We start from the raw sequence: 20,264 nt of genomic DNA, 5'->3' as shown, positions 1-20,264 counted from the left end.
GCCTAAAATAAAGGGCACACATACACACACAAAATCAACCTTGCACTCGTATGATAAGACCTTTGCAAATGGCATGTATTCTCACACAAACAAGAATCATTCTCAAACTATACCATCACCACGTATTTGATATGCATGCAATAACTTGTAAGTGGTTTACACTATTTGAGAGACTTGGGGAAGCTCATGGTAAGACCACCACAAATGCTATTTATAGAGATTCTACACGGGAACATACAAATTCTTTCATTTTCACCATTGAGATCATTTTCACCATTGAGAATACACATACAAATACAAATGGCATCGTTGAGCCACATATGCATGAGATGACCATAGCACCTTACATGGCATCCACACATCAAAACTGTGAAGCACAATCACGAACACCATGTTGAAGTGAAACTAAGCTTCTAGCAAAGGCTAATATAATCTCTCTCTCTCTCTCTCTCTCTCTCTCTCTCTCTCTCTCTCAAAAAGGAAGGAGCTGAGATACCAAGCTGCAAAAATAGGCCAAGAAATGACCAAGTATCAACTGAACGAGCCAAAATGCTGAAAGAATTAGCTGGTCACTGCTAGAGAGGAGAACAAGAAGCTCAAGGTTACTACAAAGGGATGTGCACCAACATAGGGAGTACTTAAAATTGGTATGGGAACGCAAGGAGCAGAACATAAAATTGAAGGAAAATCAGGAAGAAGCAAAAAGGTTTAAGGAGCACATGATGAGGATTTAATGAAGGACTACACCAAGACATTAGAAAAACATCTAGAATATGTCCGAAAAATCCTCAGGTACAACAAAATCCTCATGAGCTGCCCCACTATTAATGACATGTCTATGGAACAAGAAAAGGAGTGTTTGTCCAAACTAAAAAATAAAGCACTAACTAAGCTTTGAGAGGATCATGATATCTCTAAACTCATGCTAGGCACACAAAGGAAAACACGAGGCTTCAAGAACAAAATAGGGATCTGAGAAACAAATTGCAGGACACATATGGGAAAGCAGAACTGGTTCTTGTATTCAACAAACAAAGTACACCCACGGGGATAGGAAAAGAAGCCACAAGGGGAGCTAATTGTGGAAAACAAATGGCTACATGATGGATTGCAAAGTTCTTTAAACTATGCCACATATGCCAATTTTTTTAGAATTGCATCCCATGTGCTTAACGGTGAGCTTGTCAAACTCAATAAGCCATTGCCCCAATTCTTCAAGGAGGCTCCGGTTGGTGAATAAAATTTGGAAAGAGCCATTACCTGCACAAAACCCATGTGAAGGGAAGCTACATGACATAGCTTTTAAAGGAACCATATGCCGAGAAGTTACATTGGTTGTCGAAGGTGGCTGTAATTTCCTGCAGACTGGCATGTGGTAAGAGCGAGCAAGACCCACTGAAGGCGGGTGTCGCAACCTCATAGCATTAAAGTCACATTAGTCTCTCTCATCCCCCTCTCATCTCGCGACTCACGTAAAGTTGTAAGGGTGGTTTCACAAGGGGGAGAATGCTTGCCCTGCGGCAAAAAAACATCGAACGCAGTTCGTGAGCCCTTTCACATTAAGAAGTGTGTCACCATCCCCTCATCGCCCAAAAGTGTGTCCTTTAAAGTCCTTTTCCTCCCTCTGTTATTGCTTCGCCTTCCTACTAAGCTCTTAAGCTCTTGGTAGCATCAATGGAAAAGAGAAGACGCTTGGAGGAAACATTAGCGAGAGTGGAGGAAGAGCAGCGAGAGAAGTGGAAATATTAGCGAGAGAGCGAGAGAGAGTGCAGGCCACACAATTGACTCAAACTTGGACTTTGAAGATTTTGTTATCGGAAATCTGGTTCGCTCGCAGATCTGCAACATGCCACCAAATTTGTAAGGTTTGTATTGCTCGCCGTTATGTCACTAAAAGGGCTCTGGCCAACAAGTGCTTCGAGATTCCGTTTCAAGGAACTGCACAACCAGCTCATTGAGCATCGCTACACAATAAAAGGTCCAACTCACTACAGTCCCTATTGAGCCGTTGTACAATCATCAGGTGTAGGCAAGTCAAGAGCATTGATGGAATTGAGTAAGCTGGGTGTGTATGTTTGCTAATGCAGCCTGGCGAGTCACTCGACAACGGCCTTCCCCCCAAGGACAGTTGGTCTCGCAGATAAGCTTGCTAACACATTCACAGAACATGGTATGGTGTTTTACTTCACTCGACAACGGCCTTCCCCCCAAGGACAGTGGGTCTCGTAGATAAGCTTGCTAACACATTCACAGAACATGGTATGGTGTTTTACTTGAAGGCCTGGCTCAGCATACTGCTGCTCACATTAGTACCACACCTCCAGAGGTTTGGAAGCAAGATCAGCTTCCTGATGAGCATGGTTCTCCCAAAGGTGACCTTGCTAAGAAGATACTGGAGGAGTAGATGAAATCTGACCGTGATGACTCGTACAAAGGCAAAAATCCAGAGGTGGTAGGATTGAGACTTGTAGTGAAGTAATCAAGTATGTTGAAAAAGCCTTGCAGGAGAAGTGCACACAATGCTCACCTGGCGAGAAGACGTCGTGTATTCACACCCGTTGTTGTGTCATCTTTGCCTTTGATGAAGCAAGAGGGCTGCATAAAGAAGACCCATAATCAAAATCGATGACCTTCTCCCCATTCTATTGAATCGCGAGGACCCTCAGGATGTGTTTTAACCATAAGACTTTCAGTGCAATTATGTTAGACACCTCTGCTAAAGTTACCAAACTGTTACCCAGCAAGCACAACGAGGATAGTGAGAGGGCCAGATGGATGGGTTTCACGGCACCTCCAATCTACTTCCTCCCAAATATGTCTCTTTTCAAGGAAACTATAAGTCATGGAGTTCCTGACTGCTTCCAACCCCAGCATTGGTTAAAGCAAGGTAGGCCAATGCGGTCTGCAAGGCTGGAAATGGGAGATAAGCCTTCATCCGTTCGGCGTTTTGCTTTGCAAAAGGTAGTTCGAACTATTGATGGGCCATTTGACAGGAAGGGTCTAGATGTGGATGTGCACCTTGGGGTCATGACTGGAAGCCAAGCCATGGCACTTTTGTCTGCTTCAGCAGGGCTCTCGATATGTGCTCGATCTGAGCTTGGAGAAGCCATGTCAGCTTCACACATGAACTTGATTCTGTGCATGTCTGAGGATAGGTCCATGATTTATATTGGTTTGCCAGCTGAGCCAATTCTTGTGGAAGCTGTAGCCTCTGCTTTGCAGGATGATGTGGTCCAGGAAGGGGCACTAAAGCTCTTACTTGCTGCATGCATGTGACTCCTGGACCACGAGGAGAGTTTGTCGCAAAGTTCATTCTAGTGGTTGCCATGTGGGACAAGAAAGAAGAATGGCAGCTGTGGCAGATTCCGGTGGAAAAGTATTTGGAAAAGCTACTTGTAAATGGCAATGCTGATCAGACCACTTTTGACACCCTTAAGGCTAAATGCCCAGAGGGGGGCAGCGTTTTCTTCAATTAATTCGTGCTAGTGCGTAAACCTCCAACCACTGATACATTGCATAGGGCTTTCATATCAGGTTATGCTCTCATGTACAGGGCAGAGAACAACTTGCCAGGTTTAGACATGATCATTCCAATGTGGACTTCAAAAGGCATGTTAGTTGTCTCGGTAAAGAACTTGAATTGGCCTGGCTGGCTAGAAGACGTTTCTACTAAGAGAATAAGGTTGGAGTTTACAAATGTAAGGGTAGAACCAAGCCAGTTTGACATCACTATTGTTATGTCCTTGCGTGAGCCAGTCAAGGATGTTGGGGATGGGTCTACATGGCATCTTTGAGTATCAACTGAAGGGCATGGGATGGCAAGAGTGCCTCGAACAAAGTTTTTCTCATGAAAAAACTCATGCATTTGAATATAAAAGCGGGCAATAGTGTTTGTCACATTTAAATGAGCTCAATAGCTTGTTTACACAACTTACATATAAGGGAATCAATTTTGATGATGAAATGAAATCCATCTTATTGCTATGTTCTTTTCCTGCATCACGGGATACATTTAACACTACCATAAGTAACTATGTCCCTAAGAGCAAGCTTGTTTTTAGTGATGTTAAAAGCGCTTTTCTCACGGAAGAGATTCGACATCAATCTCTTGACACTAATGAGCATAGTGATGCATATAGGCCTAGTGGAAGTTTCCTAAAAAACAATCAAAGGCAAAGAGGTTGTAGTCGTAGCCACATTCGTTCTCAAGATCACAAGAATGCATGTGGCAAGAGTTGTGGATGTGACACAAAGAACAATGAATGCTATCATTGTCACAAGAAAGGACATATGAAAAAGCCTTTGTTGTTTACTACAAAGAATAAAGGGTAAAGCCATTGTTGTAAATTTTGCACCTCCTAATAGTAGTGTAAAGACAGAGGATCTCAATATCCTCGAGTCTCCACATGTTGATGTTGTTCTTGACTTGCCACAATTGTTTGATGTACTAGTCTTTACTTTTGATTTGAGGCCAAAGTCATTGTTAGCTGTTGATAAATGCTATGCATAGAATTGGATTATCGAATCGAGTGCTAGTTTTCATGTTACTCCTCATAAGGAATGGTTCCCCAATTATCCCTCTACACATGGTTCAATCAAGCTAGTTGATTCTCATCAGCTTGAGATATATGGCATTGGAGATGTGAAGTTGTGTATGCGCAACGGTATTGAGCTCATGTTGCAAGGTGTTAGACATGTGCCAAAGCTAAGTAAGAGCTTGGTTTCAATAGGACAGCTAGATACACTACAATGTGTGGCAATGGCTCTTGAATTATCAAAAAAAGTAACTTGGTCATGCTCAAAGGCCAAAAGTTTGGCACGTTATATTCCTTGTATGTCTCTTCAGTGAAAGAGAACTCTATCTATGTAGTTGAGCTAGCTTCTACTGAGTTATGGCATAGCCCGCTTGGTCATATGGTTCAAAAGAGAATGAAATAGTTATAGAGTTTTGGCTATATCCTTGTGAAACTATTCTGATTTTAGTTCGTATGAGCATTGCATACACAAGAAACAAACTAGGATTACCACTTTGCCAATGGATACATAAATCTCTAGGGGGGGTATTATATTTCTTGACTTTCATAGATAACTCTACTCAAAAGGTGTGGGTCTATCTCTTAAAGAGGAAAAACAAAGTTTCTGCTACATTTTCGAACTTCCTTGCAATGGTCGAGAACCAGTCAGGAAAGAAGTTGAAGACTTTGCGTACTGGCGATGGGGGAGTACGTCTCCACTGAGTTCAAGAATTTTTATAGCAAAAGCAAAATTTGGCAACAATTTACTACGCCATACACACCTATGTGTTTGTGTGTGAGGAATTCTCATATGTTTCTAAAGAGCTTAGAAAGAAGCTGGACCTCAAGTCACACAAATGCATCTCCGTTGGCTATGGTGCGGATGGAGAGATGGTTTATCACCTCTGCCAGCCAGAATCTTGAAGATTTATTCGTAGCTCACAAGTGATCTTTAATGAATCAAAGATGCATAGACAACCCGTGAAAGATATTATCACAAAGTGAGATTCGAGGACATAGCCTCAAGTCTAGTTACACAAATAGCTCAGTCTACTAGCAATGTATCTACCACTAGTAATTCTCTAGAGAGAGGTAATACTCCTGAGAGAGTACACTCAAGCAGTGAGGAGATCTACACATGTATCTCGTGCCCCTGAGTGATTTCAACAAGGGTTAGACTATCTACAAAGAACCTACTTGCTACCAAGAGGCTATTGAAATGGAAGATAACATAATGTGGGAGTAGGCAATGCAATTTGAGTATAACTCGATTAAGGTGAATGATACTTGGGAATTGAGAGAGTTGCCAAAGGGAAAACAAGCCTTACCTTGCAATGGGTATATAAGAAAAAGTACATGGCAAAAGATCCCGAGCTTAAGTACAAGGCTAGATTGGTTGCTACTGGGTTTCAAGCAAAAGAAAGGCATTGATTTTGATGAAATCTTTTCTCTAGTGGTCAAGATGACTACATTGCATCTTGGGTTGGATTACTAGTCACTGAGGAAATGGAACTTGTCCAGATGGACGTGAATATAGCTTTTCTTCAGGGGATCTTGATGAGGATGTCTACATGAAACAACCAGAGGGTTTTGAAGTCAAACCTAAGAAGCCTACAAGGGCAAAATTGGTGTGCAGATTTTGTGAGGCATTGTATGGACTAAAACAAGGCTCAAGGCAATGGTACATGAAGGTTGACAAGTACATGCAGTCCCAAGGGTATGAAAGGAGCGAGGAAGATCACTGTTTGTATACCCAAAAGTTGAACAATGGTTCACTTATCATCCTGATACTTGAAACATGAGATAAATTTGCCTTCACATCTTCTTACAATACAAGCTACCTCACTCTCTTTAGCTTCCATTCCTTATGCTTTGCAACCTTAATGCATCCTCAAATGGAAGTGGCCTTTTAAGTTCAACATTCAATGTCAAATCAACCCTTAAGCTTTGCATACATGTACCCTTTGTAAGTATAAGAGGAGGAACAACACTCTAAGGGGGGTCACTTTGCAAAACTTGTATCGTACTACATGTATTATCCAAAGAGGATTATTAATAGTCCAAAATGTGTACTTTTAAAATGTGTACTTTTATGAATACATTAGAGGGGGTGCCTGTTTTTTAGACAGGCCCACAGAGTGAATATAATATGTATATTGAGGTATTATCATTAATCTCTTAAATGCATGTGATATAGCAAGATTTTCATAAGTGACTACCCTGAGACATCCTTGCCCAAAGAAACACACCACCTATTCCACAAATAGTTAAACTACTTCACAAAGGCATCTACCCTCTAATAATCACTATGTACAAGTCCTTCAATGGAGTGCTACCCATTTGTTTGGTCCTCTACCTTCTTAAACCTCTCAAGAAAAGCCTTCTTGACCCCATAATAAGTCATCACGTGTGGAGTTTGAGATTATTTTACCCAAGATACATACTCATCATACCATGTCCTTGCATCCTCTTTCAAGAAAAAGAAAAAATTGTTAGCATAAGCACTTGATTTTTCTTATTTTCAATCAAACAAGAAAACTTCATCTTTTCAGTGAATGCATCAACATCCTCACCTACATGACCATCGAACTTTGGAAACTCTAGCATCACGTCCATCAAAACTTGTACGCTAAAGGTCCCTTGGAAAAACTCCTCGTTGGTGGGCACCAAAACACTGCAGGGAAACAAGAGCACATAGCACCTCTATATAGCAATTTCTCCCAATAGCACTCAAAACACGAGGTCAATACCACAAACCGTATCAAAAGAACTCCCACAAAACTAGGAAGCAACTTCCTTGTTGGCATGCCTTTATAGCACATGCCAAAAAATGTACTTGAGGAAAAGAGATTATCCCTTTACCAATTTCCTCTTTAAAACATTAATTTAAAAGTGTACATATGCGACCAAACATGTAAGCTTTCACAACTTACTCTATATTAAACTGCCTAACGGGTTGCCATCTGCAGGAAATAGGTTGTACCCTTTAAAAAAATCTCCAAAAGGGATTCTTTCAAGCATGAAAATTAAATGAAATTTTTGAAATAAAAGGTTTGTAGGAAAAAATTCAAATCTGTGCATTGATATGTCCAAAATTGGCACAAACATTAGGCTACCATAGCACGACCACATGCAAAGAAGCCTAGTCGAGAGTAAAAAATGCATCAAAAAGCATGAAGGAGGCACACTGATCAAAAACCTACAAAGTTTTGATAATAAGCTACCCCTTGCTTACTTCTAAGTCACATCTCACTTATATACAAGAAACACTTCAAATTGAACACATACGAAAGTATCATAAGAACAATGTACATGCTATAGATGTCAACATAGAGAAAGTTTTGAGGATACTTGGGGATCTGATTGGCCTTGTCTTGAGATATTTTGATGGCGGTGTAGGGACCAAGGAGAATATCCTCCAATCTCGGCAGGCGCAAAGGATTCCATGCATATGCTCTTAAATAGCGTAGGATATGTGGGTCCATGATGGGTGAGGAGCTGGCGGTTTTCTTCTCTTATGGGGTGAGTGAGGTGATGGAGCTAAAAAAGAAGAAGGTGGTCGTGCCATGCAAGGAGTGGGGTGACTTATACACATGATACTACCATTTGGTACCATCATTCTAGATCCACATTAACCCACGATGTGTGCCTTTATCGGATTTAAACCAAGGCTTATAGAGGTTTGTTTACTTACAAGTAGACAAGCATGTGATCCCACGTAGAAGGTGTTAACCCTCATGGACACCCTATCACCTACAATGGACGCTGTATTATTTATTTGGTAGAGTCCGGGACCGGGCTTGTCGGTCCAATAGGTGTGTCGGTGACAATCGGCCACTATGGAAGCCCATTTGTGAATGGGCCAAACTCTTATAAAAGGTCCATTTGACCTAAAAATCCTCATTCTCTGAGGTGTAAGCTAAGAAGTGCTCTTGCTCCATCTCTATCTCCTTCTCCTTCTGTGTGTGTGTGTGTGTGTATGCTAGAGAGAGAGAGAGAGTGTGTGTGTGTGATAGAGCATTGCAGCGACATCGACCGCAGTGAGGCGGTAGAGCATGGCATCAACGGCAGCTCCTTCTTCTTCGCAGCACAAGATCCTTCACGACGTCAGCATTGAGAGGTAAGTGGCACACCATGATTCTTTGAGCTTGCTAGGACTCTCTAGCTATGTATTTGCAGCCTTTCAAGGCTCGCACACAGTGTGCATGCAAGTTCCCAGCCTTCGACACGTACGGCAAAGCGTACATTTTTGGCGTCACTGTCGGGGACAGCCTTGCATTAAGCTTGAGGAGCACTCAGTGCTACCTCTGGCAGCTTTTCTTCCATCTGTTTTCTGCGTTTTGCTGAGTTTTGTGAGAACTTTCTAGTGACTATAAAGGGCAGATTAGCAAGTTTTTGGCAGATTTTGTTAGTAACCGTAAACTCTGTTAGTGCTGCATTGTACTAGTCGTTGTTAGTTTTGCAAGATCTGTATTGTGCAAGTGTTAGTAGAGTTGTTAGTGAGTGTAGATAGTGAGCAGCAGAGTTAATTGTGTGTGAGTGTGCAATTCTGTGTTAGACAGTTAGTTAGCTGTTAATTAGTTGCAAGGAGGTAAGACAGAGCTCCTGTGTGCGTGTGGGAGCTCGACGTCCACGCGACCACATTATCCTCAGAAAAAGTTTTTTTAAAAAAAATTATTAAAAAAAACGCTCGAGATATTTGGACTAAAAAAAATCAAAAATTAGAATTAAAAAAATATTATTCTAAAAGAAAGGAATAGGGACTTTTCTACAAGCCCTATGATATACTACTCGCACTACCTTATATATAAAGACTAGGATCTCAAGGGAAGGGAGTGCATGTGGGACAAGTTCCTCAAGTCCTCCACCATCCCCTTCACACTCACCCTTTGGACTTACCAATTCTATTTCTCTCCCCACCTAAGAAAATACTAGTTTTAGGATTCTATGGGTTGTACGTAACCGAATCGGGGGCTGTAAAGCACGGCAAATCTCCCTAGCAAGACGCTCGTTTTGAGCTATCATACATCATATTCTGTGGCTCGATTAAACAAAAGGGACCAAAAATACAAAAAAAATTGGGTTGTAAACACTTAAAAAACTAGGTGAGCGGCCTTCACGGACACTCACCAACACTTCTAGAGTGTTGAGATCAGCACCTACGCTTTGGTCGTGTGCTAGAGAATGAGCACATCGAGAGTGTCTCCGTTTACGCGGGCACTCATTATTCCTCTACCATAGGCTCTAGGCCCTCAAGAAGAACCCTAGATAGTACCACTCAGGACCCGCATATTGCATCTAGTGACTCTTCCTCTGACGATGACGCCATAGAGGGTTACCCAATGCCTAATCCCAATAGCTCAAGCCAAGACATGCATGCCATGGGACCACGGTCCGGGCCGAGCGTGCTTAGCCGCTTGAAGGAAACCTTTAGTAGAGCCACTCGCTCCGAACATGGAGCTAACGATGTAAATGAGGGGGATGGGGATGTAAATTCGCCATTCATGACCAACGTAGACCCCATGCTCCTGGAGAGTGTGCACGTGAATACTCCATTCACTGCAACCCCTAACTCTTCAGAGCTACTCCCCTCTGAGGTTATATTACCTAATAGTAGAAGCCTTGCCGAAGTGCAAGAGGTTGAGAAGTTTATCATTGTGGCTAGGCAAAAGGTAATCAAGAGCTTCTTACGTAAGGCGGAGCAATGAAGAGAGTTAAAAGCGAAAGCCCTATGTCAATGTCCTTGCTAGGAGAGCAATTGAGTGCTCCTGAATTAGCGACCACCATTAAGGGTCAACCCATAGAGAGCCATATTGCTTCTGGTTCAAAGGACACCCCTAGCACCTCAATCCTAGATGGAGCGTTCCTAAATGAGAACTGGGAGTACGAACTACAAACAAAAACTGTAACCGACCTATACACAAGTTATGTGGGTTGGTTAGATGTCCTACAATCCACAACGGGTGCTACTAGTGTAGAGGATCAACAACAAAGAGTTTGTGAGGTCATCCATAGGGTTATTGAGCTAGAGAGACAGAACAAGCGGATCCACGTGCTTTCAATGGGTCTCATGAGATTCTTAGTTACAGGGAAGGCTAAACAACCAACCTTATCACAAATGGAGACTCCCTTGATAAGTCCAATGGATTCTCCATATGTTGTTTCGCTAGGGGTCTCAGTGCAATCTGAGCCCACAAGTGATAGCTTTACTTTCCCAAGTCTAGCTCATCTTTCCCTTTATTACACCATGACTACCATGCCTACCTCAGTGATGGGCATGCCAAGAAACATGCCCTGGACCTCTTTTGTTAGTAAATCACTGCTATATGGTAGCTCAATGCTTGCAACAGTACCTACAAGTGTGTACCAATCATATACATGTATGGGTCCTCTTACTCTTGTAGCTCCTACCCCTCCCATTGTTTCAACAACCTATGCTCCACAACCACAACACCCAAGCTCTTATTTCAATGGGACCATACCGGCTAGCATTAGCATGTCACATCCTATGTCTGCTATGCCTAGGGCCACACATATGAACTTTGGGCCGCCACATGGCACAACACCATACCAAACTTGGAGCCCAAGGGCTTCCTATGCACCAAGCCCAATGCCAATACCTACTCCACATGTAGTCTCTAGAGTGCCTTCACCCACAATACTTGCTCACTTAGGTAACTTGACAACATTTGCTCAACTTATCGATCGATCTATTGTTGAGAATATGCGTAACACGCCTGATAGAGAGCCTTGAAGTAACGTAGTACAAATAGCCAAGCTCACACAAAATTTTAGTGGAGACGGGGATGTGAGAAAGCATATCGAAGTGTTTGAACAAATATGTGATTCTCTAGGAGAACACAATGACCTGCATAAGAGTAATGCTTTAAGCCTAACCTTAAGTGGAAAGGCTGGGGATTAGTATAGAACCCTAAGGGTGGAAGAAAAAATGATTTACCCTACTTTTAGGAGACTGTTCTTGAAAGAATACATACAAGAGGGAGTGCTTTGGGATGTAGCATCTCAGCTCCAAAAAGCCCAACGAGAGGAAGGAGAGTCGATGAGAGACTTTATTAGTCGCTTGAAGCATTTGAATTCTTGTTGTAATCCAAATGAGCACTTCAATAATAACTAATTGCTTGATAGATTCATTAGGGGATTATGATATGAGGATATCTACAATTGCCTAGTCATTAAAGGTATCACCACTTGGGAAGCAGTCACCACCAATGCGATCCAATTGGAGGATAATTTAATGATTCAAGGAGAAAGAGTGTCTGTTGAGCCTTAATCTACTAGCTTGCAAGCATCGGGGCATCATCTAATGACCCTAAAGCCTATTACTAAGGAGACAAAGATATCTGAGATGACTTTAGCAGATCTCACCAAGGCCATTCAAGAGAGTCTTAGAGACAATTGTGCTCCGCAAAACAATCATATGTATCCAAGACGGGAGCAACAATGGTGCTCAGTATGCTATGGTCCGCATAGTACCAGTGAATGCCCTACTTTTAGAGTAACATTCAATGGGAATTGCAATGCCTATGGGAGGTACGGTCATCAAGCTAAGGATTGCATAGTATTCAAGCGCGCGATGGCCAATAGACCAACCTTAGCATGGACGGACACACCTCGAGTGCCTTCATTGATGTCGGCCCTAGCTCTTGAACAAACGTCACAACACATGGTCCCTAGGGCCCAAAATGTTGTTCAAACAACACCCTTACCATCTCTAGTGCTAGGACCGCAACCACCACATCCGAGAATCACTTATGAATCAAGTGGGTTGTGAGTCGTCTATTGCTTGTTTGGAAGGCTGTGAGTAAGATATAGACCCTAATATTGCCTATGGGATTGATGCGCTTGAAGAAAGTCCACAATACTACATGGAGGACTATTGGGGACAAGTCAAACCTGTCTATCAAGTAGTTGCTCTTGCTACAAGAGGCCAAAATATCAATTACACTGCCAAGAGACCACCTCTTCAATGCTATGAGTGTAGAGGTCCACATCATGTAGCCGAGTGTCCGATTAGGCTACAAAAGAATGCTACACTACTGCACACCAATCAAGCGAGCACGTCTACAATACCAATACGCATGTGTAACCAATGTAGCATAGATCATTTGATTGCCCAATGTCCAAAGAATCCAAAGGCGCCAAAGATCACGCTATTAAACTTGATCAAGGTTATCGAGGAGCCATCACAAAGTACACATGTGGTACCAGTAAATGTACTCACATGATCGATGCTCCAAAAACAAAATTATATTCTTGAAGAAAGAGACACGACATCAATTACCCAATCTCAAAAAAAGAAGAAAACACAAAGGAAAATATCACAAAAAGCAACGAAGTCATACCCCAATTCAAAGACCAACATAGGGACTGGTGACGACCCCGTATATAAATATGGCTAGTATGATAGAGTCATCCACTCCTACCTTGGGTGAGAGGTACCCTCTTTACTTTGCACAAGTGTTTCACATAGTCTATCCGGTGCTTGCATGTGAATAGAATTTGGTAGATACGCTAGCGTGGTGAAGAAGAAGAAGATGGAGATGGAGCAAGAGCACTCTTCAATTGTACAAATGAGAGAATGAGTGAGTTTTAGGTTTAGTTGACTTTTATATGAGCTCACCCCATTCACACTTGAGCGCCCATGCTTAGCCAACTAATCCCTTGAATGTTCCAGTTAGAGTGCGCCTCTCATCAGCGATAACTCTTACCCTTTTCCTATTGGACCGACAAGCCCGGTACTTGACTCTACCAAATAAATAATACAATGTCCGTCGTAGGTTACAACGTCCGTCTCGTAGGTGATAGGGTGTCCTTGAGCCGTGAGGGTTAACATGCCCCCCTTCCTAATGTAGATTCCGTCCTCGGAAGCTATTGAGTTGAAGCTCATTCGTCGAGGTGGAAGAGCATTTGAGATGAATGACAACGTCCGTCTCGTAGGTGATAGGGTGTCCGTGAGCCGTGAGGGTTAACATGCCCCCCTTCCTGATGTAGATTCCGTCCTCGGAAGCTATTGAGTTGAAGCTCGTTCGTCGAGGTGGTGTCATTCATCTCAAATGCTCTTCCACCTCGACGAACGAGCTTCAACTCAATAGCTTCCGAGGATGGAATCTACATCAGGAAGGGGGGCATGTTAACCCTCATGGCTCACGGACACCCTATCACCTACGAGACGGACGTTGTAACCTACGGCAGACATTGTATTATTTATTTGGTAGAGTTAGGTACCGGGCTTGTCGGTCCAATAGGAAAAGGGTAAGAGTGATCGCCGATGAGAGGCGCACTCTAACTGGAACATTCAAGGGATTAGTTGGCTAAGCATGGGCGCTCAAGTGTGAATGGGGTGAGCTCATATAAAAGTCAACTAAACCTAAAACTCACTCATTCTCTCATTTGTGCAATTGAAGAGTGCTCTTGCTCCATCTCCATCTTCTTCTTCTTCACCTCCTTGTGTGTGTGAGAGATAGAGTGAGAGAGGGAGAGAGAGGGAGTGTGTGGGCGATCGAGCATTACGAAGGCACGACGGCGGTGAAGCGGTTGAGCTATATGCATTGCTTGTAGCATGTTTAAGGGTACGGGCATTTCATCCCCCTCATGTGTTACCCAGGTTGTCCCCCTATTTCCCCAAGTGTTTATGGTTGCTGCTAGGTGGACCCAATCCACATTGTCCGACTCAGACATCCCAGGTAGTACATCCATATAAGGAGAATCTTCCCCGACAGCAGTGTCCGCTTTACACGTATAACAATACTGCAATGGGGCCGAGTGAACTATTGTGTCAGATCTATGATCAATTATGAACTTGTTTCCTAGGGGATGTGCTCGACCCGTCACAAGATCCACTCAAATGACAGAATCTTGGAACTGCAAGTAGACATGGTTTTTAGACCAGTCATGCACCATTTTTGCTTCCCTCATGAAAGGACGTCCTATGATCATCTCTGATGCCATAGTGTGTTTGGAGAAATCCATAACAATAAAGGTAATCCTTATTTTATGTCCAAAGACCTTGATCTTGAGATCTTCTAGCATCCCAATAGGTTTAACAATAGACCCATTGGCCATCTTCACTACTATGGTTGTGGTTGCAAGGTGAGGTCTTCCCATAGTTTCCCAGCAATTTTTAGTCACAATGCTAACCCCAGCGCCACCATCAAGGATTCCCTTCACAGTTAATCCCTTAGTAGTGATTGGTATAGTCGCATTGGATTCATCACCCTCAAACTATTGTCCCAACTTGTTAACAGGTATTTCTATAACAAGGTTCTCATCTAGGTTGGGTTGTGGATCTAAGTTTTCCTCCTCTATTGGCATCTCCCCAGCTCCATCCATCTGTGCAAATTGTGGTAGCCCAAACTTCAGTTCTCCATTGAGGAAGGCTCGAAGAGCTGAGACTAGCTCGGGGTCTTTATATAGTTTGGACATGATGGTGGTTCTAACTTCTGAAGACATGAAATCCATCAATTTGGCAATGTTTAACGGCACCTTTTGGCCTTGAGTCCCTTGACGTAGGGAATATGGGATCTCCATTTCTTCGATAGGATCAAGTAGTCCCTCTGTAAACATTCTTTCCATCAAGAAGTGAGTACTCCCACTTTCCCATGACTTTAAGTCACTTTCTTCTTGGATGACACTAGGTATGTCCAAGGGTCTATGGACTTGGTGAGGTTGTTGTTGCGTAGGGAACACGGTGTCTATAATCTGGATCTTCCTAGGTGCTGGTTCTAGATCCCTTTGGGTATCTTCTACCAAACTCCTTAATTGCTTGACTCGCTCAATCTCCTCTGTAGGGTTTGGGTAAGTTCCTATCTTCTTTTTGGATCCTAGCCATTGTGGCTCATGAAGATCTTCCTTGTTGGTTTCTATGTTAGTGGTCGTTTTGGTCTCCATGGTTTCACCTGAATCAGAATCTTCTTCAACGTCGTTCATATATACGGGGTCATCACCAGTCCCTATGTTGGTCTTTGAACTGGGGTCTGACTTCGCTGCTTTTTGCGATCTCTTTCTTCGTGTTTTCTTCTTTTTCTGAGATTGGGCAATTGATGCCGTGTCTCTTTCCTCAAGAATATAATTTTGTTTTTGGAGCATTGATCGTGTGAGTACATTTACTGGTACCACGGGTGTACTTGGTGATGGCTCCTCTGTAACTTCAATCAAGTTTAATGGCGTGATCTTCGGTGCATTTGGATTATTTGGACATTGGGCAATCAAATGATCTATGCCACATCAATTACACATGAGTATCGGCATTGTAGACGTGCTTGCTTGATTGGTTTGCATTAGTGTGGCGTTCTTTTGTAGCCTAATAGGACACTCGGCTACACGATGTGGACCTCCACACTCATAGCATTGAAGAGGTGGTCTCTTAGCAGTGTAATTGATATTTTGGCCTCTTGTCGCAAGAGCAGCTACTTGATATACAGGTTTGACTTGTGGACTTTCTTCAAGCACATCCATCCCATAGGCGATATTAGGATCTATATCTTCCTCATAGCCTTCCAAACAAGAAATAGATGACTCACAACCCACTTGATTCACAGAAGTGATTCTCGAATGTGGTGGTTGCAGTCCTAGCACTGGAGGTGGTAAGGGTGTTGTTTGAACAACATTTTGGGCCCTATGGACCATGTGTTGTGTTGTTTGTTCAAGAGGTGGGGCCGGCATCAAGGCAGGCACTCGAGGTGTGTTTGTCCATGCTAAGGTTGGTCTATTGGCCATCGCACGCTTAAATACTATGCAATCCTTAGCTTGATGACCATACCTTCCACATGCATTGCAGTTCCCATTGAATTTTACTCTAAAAGTAGGGCATTCACTGGTACTATGTGGTCCATAGCATACTGAGCACCATTGTTGCTCCCTTCTTGGATACATATGATTGTTTTACGGAGCACGATTGTCTCTAAGACTCTCTTGAATAGCCTTGGTGAGATCTGCTAAAGTCATCTCAGATATCTTTGGCTCCTTAGCAATAGGCTTTAGGGTCATTGGCTGATGCCCCGATGCTTGCAAGCTAATAGATTTAGGCTCAACAGACACTCTTTCTCCTTGAATCATTAAATTATCCTCCAATTGGATCGCATTGGTGGTGACTGCTTCCCAAGTGGTGATACCTCTAATGACTAGGCCATTGTAGATATCCTCATGTCATAATCCCCTGATGAATCTATCAAGCAATTGGTTATTGTTGAAGCGCTCATTTGGATTACAACGAGAATTCAAATGCTTCAAGCGACTTATAAAGTCTCTCACCGACTCTCCTTCCTCTCGTTGGGCTTTCTGGAGCTGAGAGGCTACACCCCAAAGCACTCCCTCTCATATGTATTCCTTTAAGAACAGTCTCCTAAGAGTAGGGTAAATCGTTTTTTCTTCCACCCTTAGGGTTCTATACCAATCCCCAGCCTTTCCACTTAAGGTTAGGCTTAAAGCATTGCTCTTATGTAGGTCATTGTGTTCTCCTAGAGAATCGCATATTTGTTCAAACACTTCGATATGCTCTCTCACATCCCCGTCTCCACTAAATTTTTGTGTGAGCTTGGCTATTTGTACTGCCTTACTTCTAGGCTCTCTATCAGGCGTGTTACGCATATTCTCAGCAATAGATTGACCAATAGCTTGAGCAAATGTTGCCAAGTCACCTAAGTGAGCAGGCACCGTGGGTGAAGGTGCTCCAGAGACTACATGTGGAGTAGGTATTGGCATTGGGCTTGGCGCATAGGAAGCCCTTGGGTTCCACGTTGGGTACGATGTTGTGCCATGTGGTGGTCCATAGTTCATATGAGTGGTCCTAGGCATAGCAAATGTCGGATGTGACATGCTAATGCTAGCCGGTATAGTCCCATGGAAATAAGAACTTGGGTGTTGTGGTTGTGGAGCATAGGTAGTTGAAACAATGGGAGGGGTAGGGACTACATGAGTACGTGGACCCATAGGTGCGCACTGGTAGGTACTATTGCAGGCATTGAGCTACCATGTAGTGGTGCTTTACTAACAAACGAGGTCCATGGCGTGTTTCTTGGCATGCCCATCATTGGGGTAGGCATGGTAGCCGTGGTGTCATCAACGGAAAGATGAGCTAGACTTGGAAAAGTAAAGCTATCACTTGTGGGCTCAAATTGCATTGAGACCCCTAGCAAAACAACATATGGGGGATCGATGGGACTCACTGAGGGAGTCTCCATTTGTGATAGAGTGGGTTGTTTCCCTTTGCCCGTGTCTAAAAATCGCATAGGACCCGTCGAAGGTATGTTTATTCCTCGATTTTGCCTCTCGGACTGGATAATCCTATGGATGACATTGCAAATCATGTGTTGTTGTTCCTCTAGACTAGTGGCACTAGATGTAGATTGTACAACTTCTAACCAACCCACATGGTATGTGTAGCCCATGTATAGGTCGGTCAAAGTCTCCGTGTGTAGGTCATATTCCCAATTTTCATTGAGAAATACCCCGTCCAAACTTGGTGTACTAGAGGGTTACCGTGAGGTGGATGCAATGTTGCTTCCCGTGTTTTGACTTTTAGTCACCGCTACCTTAGAGGCGACTTTGGAAGGTGGTAGCTCGGTAGGGCCCTCATTAAATGAGGTAGGTAGAATGTCCACGTGGACACTCTGAGGGAGTGTGGGATCTATAGGAGATGTGAATGGTGATTCTACTTCCCCACCCCCTTCGTTTACTTCACTAGCCGTAGGTTCAGAGCGCGTAGCTCTACTAAAAGTTTCCATCAAACGGCTAAAAACACTAGTTCCAGGTTGTTGGGCCCAGCTAGGTACGGTTTCATTTGTTCCCCCGGGGCTTTGTGTAAGATGCTCTTCCATAATATCGAAGTCAGAGGAAGAGTCGCTAGTCGCTATATTTGGGTCTTGGGTTGCACTACCTTGGGTCCCCGTCGAGGGCGTAGACCCTAGCGTGGAAGGATAGTGAGTACCCCCGTAAATCGAAGCACTAGCTAGTTTTTCGGACTCTAGCACACGACCAGAACGTAGATACATGTGCTTTGGGTGCCCTACAAGTGTCAGCAAGTACCCTTAAAGGTTATTTGCTTTGTTTTGTGGGTGTTTTGCACCCTGTTTTCTACTTGATTTTTTCTTGTTTTTGATGTTTTTTTAATTTTATTTTTTTTTTAATTGAAGTGTGTGATAGCTCGAAACGAGTGTATCACTTAAAGGGTCGATGTGTGCTTTACAACACAATTTTCGGGCATCTGACGTTCCGTTGGTCCTCAAAAATCAATTTTTAGCTACTTGTGAAGCTAAAATTCGTTTTTTTAAAAGGCGACTGAGGCCTAGGCCTGAGCGTGAGCTTGGGCTTGGGTCTGGGAGATATTCTCGATCCCGGTCCTACCTTTAAAATTTTTTTAAATTATTTTTTTAAATTATTTATTTATTATTATTATTATTATTATTATTTTAAAGGATAAGGCCGTCGAGGCCTGTGCGAGAGCACACACACACTCTCTCTACCTACTTCTAACTAATACACCTACTCTTACACACTAACACACTCTATTAACTCTCACTAATCTACTTCCTACTTACTGTACACAGAAAACTAACTACCTTAATACACACAGAATAAATACAGAACCTTTTAAATCTCTATTAACAAAGAAAACTAACTACCTTAATACACAGAGAATAAACACAGAACCTTTGAAAACTCCATTAACAAAAAAAAACACACAGTATAACACCAAATCCCTCTTCTCAACACACACACACTCCTTCCTTACCTTTCCTACAATAGAAATTGCACCACGGAGAAGCACAGAGTGCTACTCGAGCTTCATGTATGGCACTCCCCGGTAGCGGCGCCAAAAATATGCGCGCATGTCGCACATGTCAATGCAAGGAACTTGCCGATACACCGTGTGCGAGCCACAAATGGCTCCAAGCACACAACAAGCCTAAACTAGTAAGCTCAAAGAAGGCGATGGTGTGTCACTCACCGCTCTACGCTTGCTTCGTGGAGGATTCCTCGCCGCGAAGAAGAAGGAGATGCCGCTACGCCGCGCTCAACCGCTTCACCGCCGTCGTGCCTTCGTAATGCTCGATCGCCCACACACTCTCTCTCTCTCTCTCTCTCTCTCACACACACACACACACATACACACACACACACACACAAGGAGGTGAAGAAGAAGAAGATGGAGATGGAGATGGAGCAAGAGCACTCTTCTATTGCACAAATGAGAGAATGAGTGAATTTTAGGTTTAGTTGACTTTTATATGAGCTTGCCCCATTCACACTTGGGCGCCCATGCTTAGCCAACTAATCCCTTGAATGTTCCAGTTAGAGTGCGCCTCTCATCAACGATCACTCTTACCCTTTTCCTATTGGACCGACAAGCCCAGTACTTGACTCTACCAAATAAATAATACAATGTCCACCGTAGGTTACAACGTCCGTCGTAGGTGATAGGGTGTCTGTGAGCCGTGAGGGTTAACACCTACCCAACTAAGGGTTGGGGCCCACAGGACACAGCGGTCGGGCTCAATTTCGGTTCTGAGATTGAGCACGCCACATGCAACTTGCATGCAAGGCATGTAGTCAACAAGGTCTCCACATCGAAGCTTTTCCTGCAGCGTCTCTGTATTTTTTGATATCAGAAAATTTCACCACGATTAGCAACACAAACAAGGGCCATGTTGCATGGTTGCATGCACAACCAGGAAAGGCGGAATAGTGGCTCTCGCATGATCACACAAGCTTGAATATTTTCGACATGCGGTC

At 43.2% G+C, this 20,264-nt stretch overlaps 1 protein-coding gene across 1 annotated transcript; it reads left to right on the top strand.

Annotated features, from left to right (window-relative positions):
- Positions 1-1,680: 1,680 nt before the first annotated feature.
- Positions 1,681-4,462, top strand: LOC147461695 (uncharacterized). Its single transcript, XM_086501560.1, has one exon. It carries the CDS (start codon positions 2,668-2,670, stop codon positions 3,274-3,276), a length of 609 nt encoding a protein of 202 aa, XP_086357686.1. The 5' UTR covers positions 1,681-2,667; the 3' UTR covers positions 3,277-4,462.
- Positions 4,463-20,264: the final 15,802 nt, after the last annotated feature.

Source organism: Adiantum capillus-veneris, chromosome 3 (genome assembly GCF_014529385.1).
Source record: "Adiantum capillus-veneris isolate H3 chromosome 3, ASM1452938v2, whole genome shotgun sequence".
Taxonomy (NCBI): Eukaryota; Viridiplantae; Streptophyta; class Polypodiopsida; order Polypodiales; family Pteridaceae; genus Adiantum; species Adiantum capillus-veneris.
Note: the sequence above shows the minus strand (reverse complement) of the source record. Positions and strands in the feature narration are given on the sequence as shown.

Excerpts from the sequence above, each read along its gene's own strand:
- LOC147461695 (XM_086501560.1), top strand. The coding sequence starts at position 2,668 with ATGTGTTTTAACCATAAGACTTTCAGTGCAATTATGTTAGACACCTCT.